The sequence below is a fragment of the Maniola hyperantus genome, chromosome 20, assembly GCF_902806685.2.
Source record: "Maniola hyperantus chromosome 20, iAphHyp1.2, whole genome shotgun sequence".
Lineage (NCBI taxonomy): Eukaryota > Metazoa > Arthropoda > Insecta > Lepidoptera > Nymphalidae > Maniola > Maniola hyperantus.
The window spans coordinates 5163311-5180275 of record NC_048555.1 but is presented as its reverse complement, the minus strand read 5'-3'; the positions used below and the strand labels follow the sequence as shown (position 1 = coordinate 5180275).

General features: G+C 39.5%; 1 protein-coding gene across 1 annotated transcript in view; it reads left to right on the top strand.

Moving 5' to 3' along the window:
- Pka-R2 (cAMP-dependent protein kinase type II regulatory subunit) overlaps window positions 1-16965 on the top strand; it is a 29236-nt gene that overhangs the window by 2468 nt on the left and 9803 nt on the right. Inside the window, exons 2-4 of the mRNA XM_034979242.2 lie at window positions 2112-2302; window positions 5500-5637; window positions 7993-8205. Of these exons, the coding sequence (XP_034835133.1) occupies window positions 2112-2302; window positions 5500-5637; window positions 7993-8205 (542 nt within the window). The remainder of the gene's footprint in view (window positions 1-2111; window positions 2303-5499; window positions 5638-7992; window positions 8206-16965) is intronic.

Sequence of the window (16965 nt, the reverse complement as noted above, 5' to 3'; positions counted from 1 at the left end):
GGGTGAAGTGGCAGAGGGACTGTCTCAAATGCACTTTAATTCTTTTTGCAAGTACAATGGCAGCCCTAGGTGGTACAATCAGTGTCTAAAATGCTGGCTCTTCTGCAAACATCAAAAGTCACTGTATGGTTTTTCATACACTGTGATATTACCGTACTACTGGACAGATTAGGATTAAAATTTCATTAGACTAGTAGGTAATTCTGATGACTAAAAAGTTTAAAAACTTGGAATATTTCTTCTTAGTCAACCTAGCTAGTGATTTTTTTGTGTGACACATACTCAAACATATTTACAGACAAAATACAATTTTATAGTTATTAGATAAGAAGACAGGTGCTAATGCAGCCTTGACTTTATTTGTGGAAGTTATTGACACCAAAGCTTATTGTACATATTTTTAAACTTAACTAAATTACCAGGACTAAATAGGGTGTGATTTGTTCTTTGTTGGAGTTTTGTGTCTAACACATTCTTAACTGCAATTTGTAATTTTTTTGCCCACAGAATTGTACATTAGGCAATGGAAATTGTATATTATGTTATCTTTAATACTGGGACAACATAACAACGATAAGTATTAAATATTTTTAACTTCCACAAAAATAATTCGAAAGAACATAATATTTCTAGTATCCAAAGCAGAGTTAATTAAATTGTAATACTGCACAAATACATCTGATTTTACATTAGCACTCATGTTTCACTAGATAGGTAACCATGCAACGATAAACTCACACATACATAATCTGAATTCTGCATATTTTTAAATGACTACATTGAAAATCGAGATTTTGGGGAGGGTCAGTTTTGTTTTCAATGTGACTATTTCAAAATCAAATAAAAGATGCCTACCTACCTATAGTCCGCGACAGGTCGAGATGACAATCGGGGTATAAGGAGGGGGGACGCCCCGCACACCCGCGCTCGCCCGCACCAGGTAAACGCGGGGGCTGTGCGGGGTGTTCCCTTCCCCAATTGGCATTTCGACCTGTCGCGTAGGTTACCTACTATACCTATATTCTTTTTACTCCTACTATTTCAAATCATTATATTTATTTAGCTATTAGTAGGTATTTAGGTTTATTATATACACCACCTCCCACAGTCCATTTGTTAGTTTTCTCCCTAGCGTTAAGGTTGTCTGGAAGAGATCGCTGTTTAGCGATAAGGCCGCCTTTTTGTACCTACGTTTTAAGATAATTTTTTTATAACCTGTCATTTGTCTTTTGTGGTGCAATAAAGAATATAAAAATACATACATACAGTACGTGGCAGAAAGTAATGTGCATCGGCCTTTAGAATGACTGTCACTCTTACCTATATGACGTTTTGTCTGTCTCAACGACAGAGACAGTGCTCTACAAATCTGCTATCTCCTTCTAAAGGACGATGTACATTACTTTCTGCCGCGTACTGTACATAAATATCTAAATATATCATTAAGAATCTAAAGTGTTTCAAAGTGTCAGCTAAGTGCAAAAACTGGTTGCAACTTATCAGTGTCATACCAATTATTACTATGCAATGCGATGTAGATAGTTATTTATACATAATATATGTGTATAGAAAGAATTTATATTTCAAAGTCAATTTATGCCTATCTTTTACGAACATTCAATGCCAAGATCGGTTTTAATGTGCGATTGTTTTATAGACCAATAAAAATAAAACCAGCTTGTCTATAATTAATCAGTTGTTACAAATTTAAATTAAGTTATTTGGATTTTTTACTTTTAATACTGTCAGTAGGAAGAGAAAAACTAACTCATTAATTACCATAGCCCATGGCGAATGCTACGCTCTCTATCTAGATCGGCGATATTTGGATCGAACCATAGTCTTAGTAAACAGACAGACTTTTTATATCTCTTTTTTACTGTGCATTACCTACATCTAAATTTCGAAGAAAATATTTAAAAAAATAGACTTTATACTTTGACGTAAGATTTTTTACACCTTTATTACCTGTTATCTCCCAAAGCCACCATGATCCAAACTTCATAGTAGGGGACAATACGCAGAGAAACTTTCAGCTTTTACAAAATAGCGAAGGTCTGGCACGCGCTGGCTCTCTCTCTCTATTAGCAACACAGCCTGTCTTTGTGTAGAGCCGCCGGTGGCGCGCTTCAACAACCGGCGCAAATCGGTGTTCGCGGAGACATACGACCCCGAGGAAGATGACTCGGACGAAGGAGCGCCCGCAGTGTTCCCCAAGTCAGACGCCCAACGGGCGAGGCTCGCCGAGGCCGTTCGGGGCATACTCCTGTTCCGTTCCCTCGACGCACAGCAAATGCAGCAGGTCAGTAAGTTTGTATAGAGCCACCGGTGCCACGCTTCAACAACCGGCGCAAGTCGGTGAAGTGCTTTTGAATCTTCAAATAGTATAATTTACCACTGGTTCGGAATCGATGTACTCTATAAAATATAATTCGAAGCTCGCTTCGCTTACACTAAATGTTCTTTATACCTTGCATATTTTTTGTTCCGGAAAATCAAATGGTTCCCACGGAATTTTTAAACACCTAATTCCACGTGGACAATCGCGACTCGCGAGCATCATCCAGTAACTAAATAAGAAATAGGTATGTGGTAGGAATCACACTCGCTATTATCGCGTGGTTTGGTTTTCACTTAGTTTCGCCGGCAGCGTCTCAAGTCAACCGATGCCGATGGAAGTCCAGGGCTGGGCATATGTCTATGTCTGTCTTTCCACCTATTTTCAGTTAACTTGTTTTATAATTTGCTAGTTATTAGACCGGGTTCGATTCCTGGCAGGGGTTTGGAATTTTATAATTTCTAAATGTCTGCTCTGGTCTAGTGAGAGGCTTCGGCCTTGGCTAGTTACCACCCTACCGGCAAGCCGTGCCGCCAAGCGATTTAGCGTTCCGGTACGATGCCGTGTAGAAACCAAAGGGGCATGGGTTTAATAAAAACTGACATACCTACCCTTCCAGGTTAGGCCGCTTTCATCTTAGACTGCATCATCACTTACCACCAGGTGAGATTGCAGTCAAGGTTTAACTTGTATGTGAATTAAAAAAAAAGATAAATCATGTAACTAAACGTAATAACTCGTAACTGTACTGAAACCCTTTTGGCATACCTACGTAACGGATTAAAACATCGGGACTACATCTGAAGAAATAACATTATTCTTCCTGCAATACCACGCCCACACGAACGGAACTTCTCGGATTATAAAATGAGGTCAACAAACTATCGTCGTCTATTTTTAACATGCCATAGGTATACTTTTATAAAGCTTCATCTCTGTTGCAATAACGCGTGCCCTTTAGTATGCGACAGGATGAAATGGCAATCGGGAAGGGAACGCCGCGCACACACCACCACCACCGAGCTAACCCGGTGCGGGTGAGCGCGGGCGACGTGCGGGGCGTCCCCCCGCCTCATACCCTCGAACTGTCGCGGACTATACCTCGTTTATTAGGGCGTGTTACTAGCGCAAAATGAGAGTTAAGACTAGATTTATACAAATTATTATTAACATTTTCCCTACGCTGGTGGTCCAACTCGCTGAGTCAGGTCAAGCATCGTACTTTAACTATGATTATCGTCTCATAGGGCATTACCTCACGTAATGGAGAATGCACTCGTCATGTGAGACTTTTCGGAGTTTTGTTCATTTTAATTTTGAGCAATTAAATATTAATACCGTTACCGTTTAAGCAATTAAATAGCAATTGCTTGAACGGTGAAGGAAAACATCATAAAGAAACCTGGACGCCTAACGGCGATTACGCACTGCACTTCCGTCATCCGAGTTCTATCCGTCATCATACGTGAGAATGCCAGCGATTATCTACGACATATTATGTCATAAGCTACCATACAAAACAAAAAGGAACGTATTTTCACGGACTCGGATCGGATGGGTGCGTAACCGCCGTAAAAGTTTTTTAAAATGCTCTCAAAGGTGTGTTTAGTTTGCCATTCCGCATTTGGCCAAACTTCTCATTCTGAGAGGAGACCCGTGCTCAGTAGTGAGCCAGCGATGGACTGTTGATGATGATGATGTGAGATTATTATGTCATAGTCAAACGCGAACGTATAAACGAGATTTTTTTTTATAAAATAGCCTTTAGAACCTTGTAACTTAGTAATAAACGTACGTAGGTACAATTTATGAATGCATAATGCATGCGACGGTGAATGAAAATAGCGGTCGTGAGCCTAGGTTGCATAATATATAGTAGACTGTCCTTATTATTATAAAGCTGAAAGAAAACTGTTTTCTGTACATTTTCTTTGGGAATCAAAAATAGTTTAAATACCTACGCAATGGGCAATGTTTCAATCGTAAACAACGCAACAATTTATTTCTAGTCTTTCCTCACGACTTTTGAAAGCTCGCACACCTTTCCTCATATCATTTTGGATTTTCCCAAAATCATTTCTTAGCAGATGCTTTTAGGTACTTACGTCATGTGAGCAATTTACCTGCCTAATATACTTAAAAGTGTGTCCAAATTTTATAATTTTCATGATTCCATTGGCAAAAGAAGCGTTGAAACTTTTCATTCTGAGAGAAGATCCGTGATCAGTAATGTGCCGGTAATCGGATGATAAAGTAGCGTTGAAACAGAACATTTGGATTTCATGTTGTCCGTATTCACTAAAAATCTGCATTCCTAACTGGTGGTATGGAACATACAATCATACCTGTACCAATCATATAGACTAGGTGAATATAAAAAGTTTATATTGCAAATGGCAAGTTCCTCTGGGGCTTGACGCCCGAAACTTCGTCCATGTGGAATTAGGTTGTTTAAAAATCTTGAGGAAATTCTTTGATTTTCAGAGACAAAAAGGTAGCCTATATTTTTATTTATTCAGATTGCAGTCAAAGGCTGACTTCAGCCTTTGACTGCAATCTCACCTGGTGGTAAGTAATGATGCAGTCTAATGGGCAGATATTACACCTATCGAGTACAGTGGCGAGTCAGTGTCCTCGGCCGAGTACTCGGTTGGTATAAACACTTTAACGAGTGCAATTTCTCAGCCACAGCACTGTCTCGGCCGAGTGACATTTTACTGTCTCGCTTCACTACTCGGTAGATGTAATCTGCCCATAAGACGGAAGCTGGCTAACGTAAAGGGGTATGGCAATTTTTCTTAAACCCTTTGGTTTCTACACGGCATCGTACCGGAACGCTAAACCGCTTGGCGGCACGACCTTGCCGGTAGGGTGGTACCTAGTCACGGCGAAGCCTCCCACCAGACCAGACCAAAAAATTTAGAAATTAGAAAATTCCAAGCCCCTGCCAGGAATCGAATCCGGGACCACCACAATGCTTACCATTGCACCAGGGAGGTTGTCAAATGTCCATCTCCGGAATGCAAGCTATCTTCAAATTTCATCAAAATTGGTTAAACAGATGTGTGATGTGCTAGCAAACAGACAGACAGACAGACACACTTTTCGCATTTATAGTAATAAGTATGGATAGCAATGTTTAATTTAATTTCGTTGTATAGGTACTGGACGCGATGTTCGAGAAGCGCACGGAGCCCGGCGAGTACGTGATCCGGCAAGGCGACGACGGCGACAACTTCTACGTCATCGAGAACGGCGTGTTCGACGTGCTCGTCACTGGCGACGATGGCGTGGAGAAGGTAAATAACTCTTCATCTTCTTCTTCTTCAATATTTGAAATAATCACTTAAAAATTATGTTCATTGCCGAAATGCTCAAAGGTATGCTAAAAATAGGGTTGAAAATACCAATAACATAAAATTTAACAGTTCAACGTTTGTGATATTAATGTTGCAATCATTATAATTATGTAGTTACCTACTAGTTTCATATCTTTAGTTGCATTCGAAACCTCCATAATGAATCTGATACGAACTTTTTACTCCCGAGTACAGTCTCAGTTATATAACAGTCATTGTGAGCACCTTATACGGCATGATGCCGATGGCGAAGATAACCTTGGATTTGAGAATGCGGCTTAATACTGATCGCACATTATACTTGAACCTCGCGCTTTGAAGTTTTACCCGACTATCGGAAGGGTATTATGTTTGGCAGATGTTTTTAGGGTTCCGTACCTCAAAAGGAAAAAGGAAACAATTAGGATCACTTTGTTGTCTGTCTGTCTGTCCGTCGTGTCTGTCAAGAAAACCTATAGGGTACTTCCTAGTGCCTATTGTTTGTCTGCCTTTCAATTATAATAGTAATGCCTTCTTCTTCGCTCTGGGCTGGTTTCCGCACTTAAACGTTTCCGTCTGTTGTGCGTGATAGTAATGCCTTGCCGGTAACAATCAAAAATCCGTTGCTTCGGACTCGTCACATGATATGCGATCAGCTTAATGGTCTGTGCGTCTCGCATAAACCTTGACCGTTTACAAGTTTTATCTTTTATAAGCTTAGGTAGTGTGCCAATTATGTCATATCTACAAGACGAATCGCCGCTCAGTAAAGCTGCCAAAAAGTCCTTGTAGCGAATAAAGCCTCGGTTATTGACTAATCGATTACTGGGTCCTTTAAAACTGCGTAGCTTTCTTGTGATAATACTTGAAAAATGGCTCTGACTAGCAGACACTGATGTGAATTCATAAATATTCCGCTTTTAGGGTTCCGTACCTCAAAAGCGTATCCACCAATATATCATCATACAAATTAACAATTTTGATCATCATTAAGCGTAACATGTTACCTTATCTGAATAAATAATTTGAATTTGAATGATAATGGAAAACTAAAAATGGCGAGTTATACATAATAATTATTTAAAATATGACTGAAAACTCATTGCCATTTGAACGCAGTAGCGTTCTAGCAAAATGCTTTGAAAAAGATTTGGATGTTGCCGTTGAGACATTTTTCATATCCATCTTAGTATAGGTAATGTCTCAGTCAAGGGCCAAGCTATCGTCAAAAAATTTACGTCTGACGAAGGGTCTTCATTGTAGTTTGTGTGTACACTAATGATTGCGACTTCTATGTACTGTCGCTGTTGATGGATTTCTCGCAGTTTACATATGCCGTCATTAGTGTATGTTCCCAAACCACCAGCCGACTATGCAATCACTAATCAGGATCTATAGGATCTAATAGAACATTTTGTATTAGATCCTATACAGGCTGTGACCAGAACGCTAGCAAAAACTTAGCGTTATTGTTATACTACCTAAACACAATCCAATACCAATAACCATTTGCTTCATTTTGGAGTTTTAATGATTTAGTATTTTTCAAACCCGCAATGTATAGTGTGCAAAACTCGGGTCAATGCCCCGTTTACGACGCGGAATACTTACTATATACTATTACAAAATAATAAGATTTTTAAATTTTTTATTTGTGGTTTTTTTATGGTATCATATCAGTAATCATAAAGACTATCACCTGTCTTCGCTTTTGCCAGTGCAGCGTTCTGGTTACACTTTGTATAGAGGCCATAGCATTCTGTTGTTCCAGATGGTCCATACATACAAGGACTCAAGCTCGTTTATTGCGCGAGCTGATGCTTATACAACATGGCTATAATAATAGCTGTAGTCTATAGACCTAGCATGACTAGCATGTGAAAACTATGGCATGTATTTTCATGTTCTCGTGTCTATGTTTCCCTATACAATAATAGTTTTTAAATAAATAAATAAAAATTATTTTTTATTCGAATAAACTTTTACAAGTACTTTCGAATAGTCGGATGCATCTACCACTGGTTCGGAATGCCTTTTTATATTGTAAATGTATATTGTATATTGTAAATGATCTACGTGGTTCCAGGTGGTCCATATAATATGGGCGCTCATGATCATTCGACGAGCTTGCCCTAATGTCCAATATGGCACGTACTGCATCATTTCACGCATAATTTTTATCCCCAAGCTATCAGTTAGTCATTTATCATAAGTCCTGGTATAACCACCGAGAGAAACCTATGTCACTGTCATCCCTCTCCATAAAATAAAATTGGTCGTCTAATGTCTGTTATAACATGGCCTCTCTTGTCCTAGGTGGTCCACACATACGAAGGTTCAGGCTCGTTCGGCGAGCTGGCGCTAATGTACAACATGCCGCGCGCCGCGTCGGTTCGGGCGAAATCGGCGGGCGCGCTGTGGGCCATGGACCGCCACACCTTCCGCCGCATCCTGCTGAAGAGCGCCTTCAAGAAGCGCAAGTTGTATGAAGAGCTACTGGATAAAGTGCCAATGCTTAAGACGCTACAGGTACGTCCTTTAAGGCTGATCTTCTCACTTTCGATTTTCAGGATCGTCATAGTAAAAGCTGATTAGAAAATTAGTTAACGAATGTTTGGTTGCATTGGAACAGTAGCGACCCAATTAAGTATGGTAAATTTACTATTTTTACGAGACATTTCACCGCGATTAATAGCCTCATCTGGCTGGCTGGCTGGCTCATTTTTTGCCCAAAGGATCAGCCTGGCTGACCAGCGCGGAAATGCAGCCGACATTCCACGCGGGCGTGATTTGTACAGTAATTAGATAAGACTAGCTTTAAGTTTTATTGTAATACTAGCCGATGATGCCCGCGACTTCGTCCAAGTGGATTTAGGTTTTTAAAAATCTCGTGGGAACTCTTTGATTTCTGGGATAAAAAGTAGCCTATGTCACTCTCCAGATCTTTAACTATACCCATGCAAAAAATCACGTCAATCCGTTGCTCCGTTGTGATATTAAAGGACAAACCAACACACTTTGGCATTTATAATATGGGTAGTGATTTTCTCTATTTTATCGTAACTTGTTTTTTCATATTATGTTTGTTTATGAAAAGCATTCTATCGTTTTTACATTTACAAAATCGAGTATTGGCAGGCATAATCCAATTTATCCGACCGAGAATTGGCACGGACATTGTACGTTAATGTATTTTAGCACGTAAATAGAAATTATGATCGAAATAGAATTATTGACGGTCAATATGAGTATGTATTAATTTAAGGTTTACTTTACGATTTGTTTCGACGGGACGATTTGACGGTACAATCCACGGGATGTTCTTGAAACCGTTTTTTAACGAAGACCTACCTATAACCTCGTAGCGTGATGCATTCCAATAGCTCAGCTTCATGAATGAAGAAAGCAAGGAAGAAAGATTAGGAATTTAATTTTAAAAAGCTATATTAGTCCTAAAAATGTTTGAAGTGTGATACCGGCTTCCCACGGTGGGTGATATTGCGGACGGACGCAGACCAGCCCGCACCGACGCATCGTGGGAAGAGTATCGTCCTTGGTAGCGCGTCTGCGGTACCACGCATAGCGCTCGGACGACGTCCGTCGTCCGAGCCATGTGCGCGCTTCGTGGCTGTCCTTAGTCGTTGGCCGTGCGTGATCAACTGATAAATGATAATCCACAGAATCACGCACCGTGGGAAGTAAGCATAAGCAACACCATAGATTCTATGGTGTTGCTATGGCATAGAATATATATATGTAATAGTAAATATACGTTGAAGCTGTGGTAGCCTAGTGGTTAGGCCGTCCGCCTTCCAATCGGAGGTCGGGGGTTCGATCCCCGGCACGCACCTCTAACTTTTCGGAGTTATGTGCGTTTTTAAGTACTTAATTAAAATATCACTTGCTTTAACGGTGAAGGAAAACATCGTGAGGAAACCTGCATGCCTGAGAGTCCTCCATAATGTTCTCAAAGGTGTGTGAAGTCTGCCAATCCGCACTTGGCCAGCGTGGTAAACTATGGCCAAAACCCTTCTCACTCTGAGAGGAGACCCGTGCTCTGTAGTGAGCCGGCGAACGGTTGATCATGATGATGATGAAATATACGTAGCAATACCTTCAATAAACTGGTGACTTGCCGGCATAGTACATACTTTGAAGATGCCCGTAGGTGTTGTTTAGCTCAAAGTTGCGTAAATACCGCGCCAATGGGGCCGATTCTCTTGTACACAATCTCCAAACTAAACTAAATTACCAGGTCTAAATCTAGTGCCATCCTTTTCCGCAAGCAACATTATAAAAGGGATAGCAATAGATTTAGGCGTGACATATTAGTTTAGTTTAGAGATTGTGTACAATGGAATTAGCCACTCACAATCTAACATGAAGCCCGTGTACGAATTTGTCTTCACTTTTTAAAATAGGAATGTAACTTTGCCTATCTGGAGTTTTAAGATAAGTAATATAAGAAACGACACTCAAATGTTACGGAATGCTAATTGAATTCTGGTAACAAAGCGTCGCGTCGGATCACAAGTTACAAGTATATAACCGTATATTTACACAAATGCGTACAATATTATACGTGTATTCGTGTATTGATTAATGTTAAGTGGTTCACTCTCAAACTCAGAGCTGGTCATGCGTATTTGCAGAAGTTGAACTGAAAACTCGGTCGTGTGGAAAATGAACCGGCTTCTGCGTACAGTATTATATCTTCTGTGGTACAGCTTTGACCCGTAATAACCTTTACCGCGATCTATCATGTCCTGTCTGTGATAGCCTAGTGGTGACTTCAGATACAGGGGTCCGGGGTTCGGTCCCGGGAGGCATCTCTAAGTGTGACATCTATAGAGCGCACTCTGAATTTGCTTACACTTAAGACAAAGTTAAAATGAGACAGATGTACCTATATCTTTCACATAAATCTGTCTCATTTTAACTTAATCTTAAGTCTGAGCAAAGTCAAAGTGCGCTCTATATAGATCTCAGCCTAAGTTTTCGGAGCAATGTGCGTTTTTAAGCAATCACGTCTTGCTTTGACGGTGAATAAAACTTTGTGAGGAAACCTGCATGATAAAGTTCTCCATAATGTACAAGGAACCACAAGCTTATAACCCGCCAAAGCACAAATCTGTATGGTACATCCAACAACGTGCAGTATGCGATATACACCACCCGCCCTCCCACTACTAAAAAGCTTTAGTCTAATTTCTAATCTAAATATATAAAAGGAAAAGGTGACTGACTGACTGACTTACTGACTGACTGACTGACTGACTGACTGATCTATCAACGCACAGCTCAAACTACTGGAAATTTGGCATGCAGATAGTCATTATGACGTAGGCATCCGCTAAGAAAGGGTTTTTGAAAATTCAACTCCTAAGGGGGTGAAATAGAGGTTTGAAATTTGTGTAGTCCACGCGAGCATAAGCTAGTTATTAATTAACTAAAAGCAAAAACATTTACGTATTTACGTCAGAAATATGTCTTCGCGATAATTATTTTTGGAAACTAGGTAGACATTGGGGCCGATTCTCTTGTACACAATCTCTAAACTAAATTAACAGCTCTAAATTTAGTGCTATCCTATTCCGCAAGCAACATTAGGAAAGGGATAGCAATAGATTTAGACGTGCCATTTTAGTTTAGTTTAGATGTACAACGGAATTAGCCTCAATATTGTATTAGCAGGTATTAGTGACATGATAGTTAGCCGTAATGATTTTCGCATAGTAAATGACAAAGTAAGTACGTACTCGTAGTTCGTACTTGACATTAAAAACTCCAAGGCGATCCGTAATGGCGACCGACAGCTTTAATGATTTTGTGACATTTTCGTCATACTCTTTTTATTTTTGCCTTTTTGAATGGTCTAGAACACTGAACAAATGTAGACATGGCCCGCGACTTCGTTCGCGTGGATTTAGTTTTTAAAAATCCCGTGGAAACTCGTTGATTTTCCGGGATAAAAAGTATTCTAGCGTCATTGAAGTTCTAACAGTGCGTAATTCAAAAAAGTCTACTTTACAGGTGAGTAATAAGTGTAAAATGACTTACGCACTGTTAGAACTTCACTGACGCTATGTCTCTAGGTATTTAACTATACCATGCAAAAAATCACGTTGATTCGTTGCTCTGATGCGACGTGATTGAAGGGCAAACCAACAAACTTACACTTTTGCATTTATAATATGTTTAGTGAGGTATGAAAGTATGGATTGGAATCTGCGTAAATCTCATATAGTTACATAACCGTTTACGTATTTATAGGATCGGTCAGTCTCACGTGTAGATATGTGAACGCATACCTAATATCTTGATAACACTGCCCAAGCAGCGTGTCACGTGTGACGTTGCTTATCGTGCTATAATCAGGAATTATGGAATGGATTTCTTACAAGCACGTTGACCATCAAAACACGGTCTTTATCTCTTTATAAGACCTTTAATTCTGATATAAGGCACATATTAGGTGGTCATTTATTGCTTTCATCATAGTTAACGCTTATCTATTTATAAGTAGGTATAATCCACCACAGGCTCAGATGGCAATTGGAGTGTGAGGCGGGGGGACGCCACGCACACCTGTACGTCACCCGCGCTTGTCCGCACCGGGTTAGCGCGGGGGATGGGCGTGTGCGCGGGACGTTCCCTCCCCAATTGCTATCTCGACCTGTCGCGTACTATAGGTACCTTTACGAAAAAACCTTTGTCCAGGTAGAAATCTACGTAGATAAAGTCGCGGGCATCATATTTTTAGTATAGAGCTTGCATCACGGACACGGATTATCATCATCGTCAAGCCTTTTATTTATTTTTATGCATCATAGTTTTTGAATTATCGTGCAAAACGTCAAAAAAATACGACTGTAGCTGTAGTACGGAACCTCGTTGCGCGAGCCTGACTCGCACTTGGCCGGTTTTTTTTTGTTTTGATGTCCTTTTTTCTGCCAACTAAAGAAGAGCTCGGGTATTCTAATTGTTCAAGCACCTTCTCTTAATTTTTTGTTAGATTTTGTTAATTTTTGTAGGTAGGTATTTACCGTTTGATATATCAATTAGAGCATCATACGAATTGTCTGTTAGAAACCTATGATTCACAAATCGCCCGAAGGAGAAGTTTCGATTCGAGTTCATTCAATCGACTGGAAGCAATCGAAAACTTTCGACTGTTGGGTGAAGCGATTTGACGATGGATTGAAAATTTAAACCAATGAACATTTTTTTTACCTTAGAAATAAAACTCACGTCAATATCGATTATCCTCTTAAATATACATTAAAATTAAATTTTAAAAAAATTACACACAATACATACATACATATGAGAAAGTGTGTTTGTTGGTTTTTTCTTTGATCCGGCCGCAAAGGATCGGTAGGTTTTTGGCATGGATATAGTTGAAGACCTTGATAACGACGAAGGTAACTTTTTGTCCCGAAAAATCAAGAGTTCTTACTGGATTTTAAAAACCTTAATCGACACGGATGAAGTCGTGGCATGGTAGTTTGTGTATTATTTTTTAAATTTAATTTATGAGAAAGAATCTGGGAATATTATTATCTTAAGAACACCCTTACGACTATGTGATATTGTTGCGGTCATGACCCTCAGCAATGATATAAATACGACGCAGAAAGAGACACGTTTTATTAAAATAAGTAAATAGAACTAGAGCAAGAGTTAATGAATTTCATCAGGTACCCCTCACGAACAACACCTTTCATGTAAATCGCGTGATATAATTGTAGAAAAATGCAAATCATGAAGGCACTCATCTATTTATACACTGTGTCACCACAGCCTAAAAAATACGCACAGTCGATAAACGGAGACGTTCAATAGAACAATCGAGCGGTTTACAGGGGAGGGATTATACCGACGACCGGCAGAAGTAACTCCAATTATTTTGCTTAGTATGGACCCGCCTTTCGGTATGTTGGTGTTTCGATCGTAAAGAAAGAAAGAGAAACAATTATTACCAGTTCCAACCTAAGAGTTGCTTATCCCGGCGGCGCCTCTAAGCAGTATTTGGCCAAAAGATCTCAAGCAGCAGGTCGATTTCGTAAAACCTGCATCAATCATTATTACAATCGCAATTGTTGTGATTGGCTGAATTTGTGCGATTCTTGTTGCAACGAGGCATTGTAGCCAATAGTGAGCGACCGTCGATCAATCGGAGGTGATTGCAATAGTGACATTGTAGCAGTCATTCTACGGCAATCGAGCAACTGATAAAGCGCCAGAATAAACTATGTCATGTGTGGCAAAAAACCTAAAGACGGATCGTCTATATAAACATCGACAACGTCGTCTCACTGTATATATTTACTCTGTGGTATCACTAACTGGCAGAGGCGTTGCTGACGTCAGAGCCGAATGACAGAAGACTGGAAGGCCAAGTTGGCAACGTCATAGATGTGTAGAAAAATAAATCATACAAGATGTTACCCGCGACTTCGTCCAATTTTTGCCCCGTAAAATCAAAGAATCGGACATCATCTTGTCACTATCCATATTATCACTACCCATATCTAAATTTAGAAAAGGAAAAGCTTACTGACTGACTGACTGATCTATCAACGCACAGCTCAAACTACTGGACCGATCGGGCTGAAATTGCGCATGTAGGTAGCTATTATGACATATACATCTGCTAAGAAAGTATTTTTGGAAATTCAACCATTAAAGGGGTTAAATAGGGGTTTGAAATTTGCGTAGTCCACGCGGACGAAGTCGCGAGCATAAGCTCCTATAACATAATATTATAAATGCGAAATTGTTTGTTGGTTTGTCCTTCAATCACGTTGGAACAGAGCAACAGATCGACGTGATTTATTACATAGGTATAGTTAAAAGACGTGGAGAGTGACATAGGCTACGTCTTTTAATCCCGGGAAATCAAAGAGTTCCCACGGGATTTTAAAGACCTAAATCCACGCCTACGCAGTTGCGGACATCATCTAGTCTATATATATAAAAGGAGAAGGTGACTGACTGACTGACTGATCTATCAACGCACAGCTCAAACTACTGGACGGATCGGGCTGAAATTTGGCTTGCAGATAGCTATTATGACGTAGGCATCCGCTAAGAAAGGATTTTTGAGAATTCAACTCCTAAGAGGGTTAAATAGGGGTTTGAAATTTTGTAGTCCACGCGGACGAAGTTTCGAGCATAAGCTAGTCTACCATAATTAAGCCACAAAATAATCAAATAGCATATCATGCTCTAGTTTGTCATTACAAAGCACATTATATTATAATATTATAGTGTGAAACAAAAATGTAGTCTATATTAATGTGGTGTACAGTACGTTGTACGCGGCAAAAAACAATGTACATCGAACTTTAGAAAGAGATGTCTCTGTCATTGAGACCGACAAAACGTCACATTGGTATGAGTGACAGAGACAACGCTCTACAAAGCCGAAATCTCATTCTAAAGGTCGATGTTTATTATCTGTCGTGTACTGTATGTGTATTTTATGACTATGAGACATGAACTGTATCAAGAAAGTACACATCAGAGCCGATTAATAGAAAAAGCTTTGTTAATAATTCATGTCAGAAGTATTAGCTTAAAGGCTTTGTTGCGTGGACACTAATGTCTAGCCTTGCGTCACAGCCTGGCGCCTCGAACCGCGTCTAGTAGGGGAGCCAAAGATGCTAAATAGGGATTTACTCGAGCGTCGTGGGGACCTATTGGATTGTGAAGATTAGGTGCTAAAAAGAAAAAAAAGGTTATATGATGTAACCCATTTCACTAGTGGGGAGAGCGCGTACAGATTTTCAAAAATGTAAAACTATAGTCACAAAGAAATACTCGAGCGCTTTATCCATCCATCATAGATAGTTATACTCATCTGCAGCCTTACCTAGTTGAAATTCCATGTATAATTTGTTTCCTCGTTTTTTATTTGAACCGCTAAGATACGGAACAACGCCATTCCGGTATCAGTTTTCCTCTCCGATTTTAATATAGGTCCTTGAAGTATAACTGGCAGTTGCCCGCGACTTCGTCCGCGTAAAATTTCTGGTTTCTCATGAGATCACAAATTTTCCCGCTGCAAAAGGCCTCACTTGGCTACCCACTCAGTCTCACCTTAAGGCACGGAACCCAGAATACCTAAATGCCAATTTTCATGTCTCTAACTTCAAAAACATAGGACTTTCATACAACTTTTCAACCCCCCATTTCACCCCTTTTGGGGAAGAATTTAGTTAGATCCTTTCTTATCTGATACCAACCTCCTAGAAAGAACCTACCTTCCAAATATCAAGTTTTTAGGCTTTATAGTTTCTGAGATTTCGTGATTAGTCAGTCAGTCAGTCAGTGAGTGAGTGGTATTTCTCATTTATATATTTAGATAAAGTGAATAGGCATCTTCTAGGCAAGCGCGCTCCATTTTAGGCTGCATCATCACTTGCCAGGGCTGATTGCAGCCAAGCCTTCAAGTCTATAAATAAAATAAAAAAATGTACGTGTATTTCTGCACCCATTTGATTCTTATTTTGACGGATCCGTATAAATTATACGTCCGAACACATCTACCACATACGGTACATACATTTTGTATGACGGCCACTTCGAATCGTATTTTTAAGAATACGAATTGAATACCAGATTTAGTGCACAAACGCCCTTAAGCATACTTTATTTTTATATCAACCTTTTACCTCTTTTCTAAACTTACTCGTCAAAACAAATGAATCATTTAATAAGTATTTACAGTTCAGTGTAAGTTTAGTTCTATTGAATTGGAACGTTAATTAGAATTTAAATTTGTCCAATGTCACGCTAATTGTGTCGGTGGTGTTAATTGCAATTTTACAACAAAAAAATTGTTTTAGTTGGACCATCGCTAAGGTGCCAACTGGATCCTAAATTATTACCAGACATATCGCTCGCACTTGCAGGCCTTATGAAACTGGAACATAATGCTCTGGTGTTGTGTGTAACAATACAAAAAGGAATTGTCGATAGTCGATAACAGGTTATAAAGAGCGCGGGGAAACAATCACTACGCATAATATAAATGTGAAAGTATGTATGTATGTATATTGTATGTATATACTTTATTGCACCAGAAAAACACAAATGACAGGTTACAAAACCAATCATAAAGGTTGCAACGCACATATAGGTGTGCCAGAAAAGTGGTAAAAAATAAAAATAAATTTTAGGATAGGTACTTACTTTTTAAAACTCAGATACAAGTTAGCCTTTGACTGCAATCTCACCAGTGATTAACATTATAGCTGTATAATTGATAGTATTCAATATGTC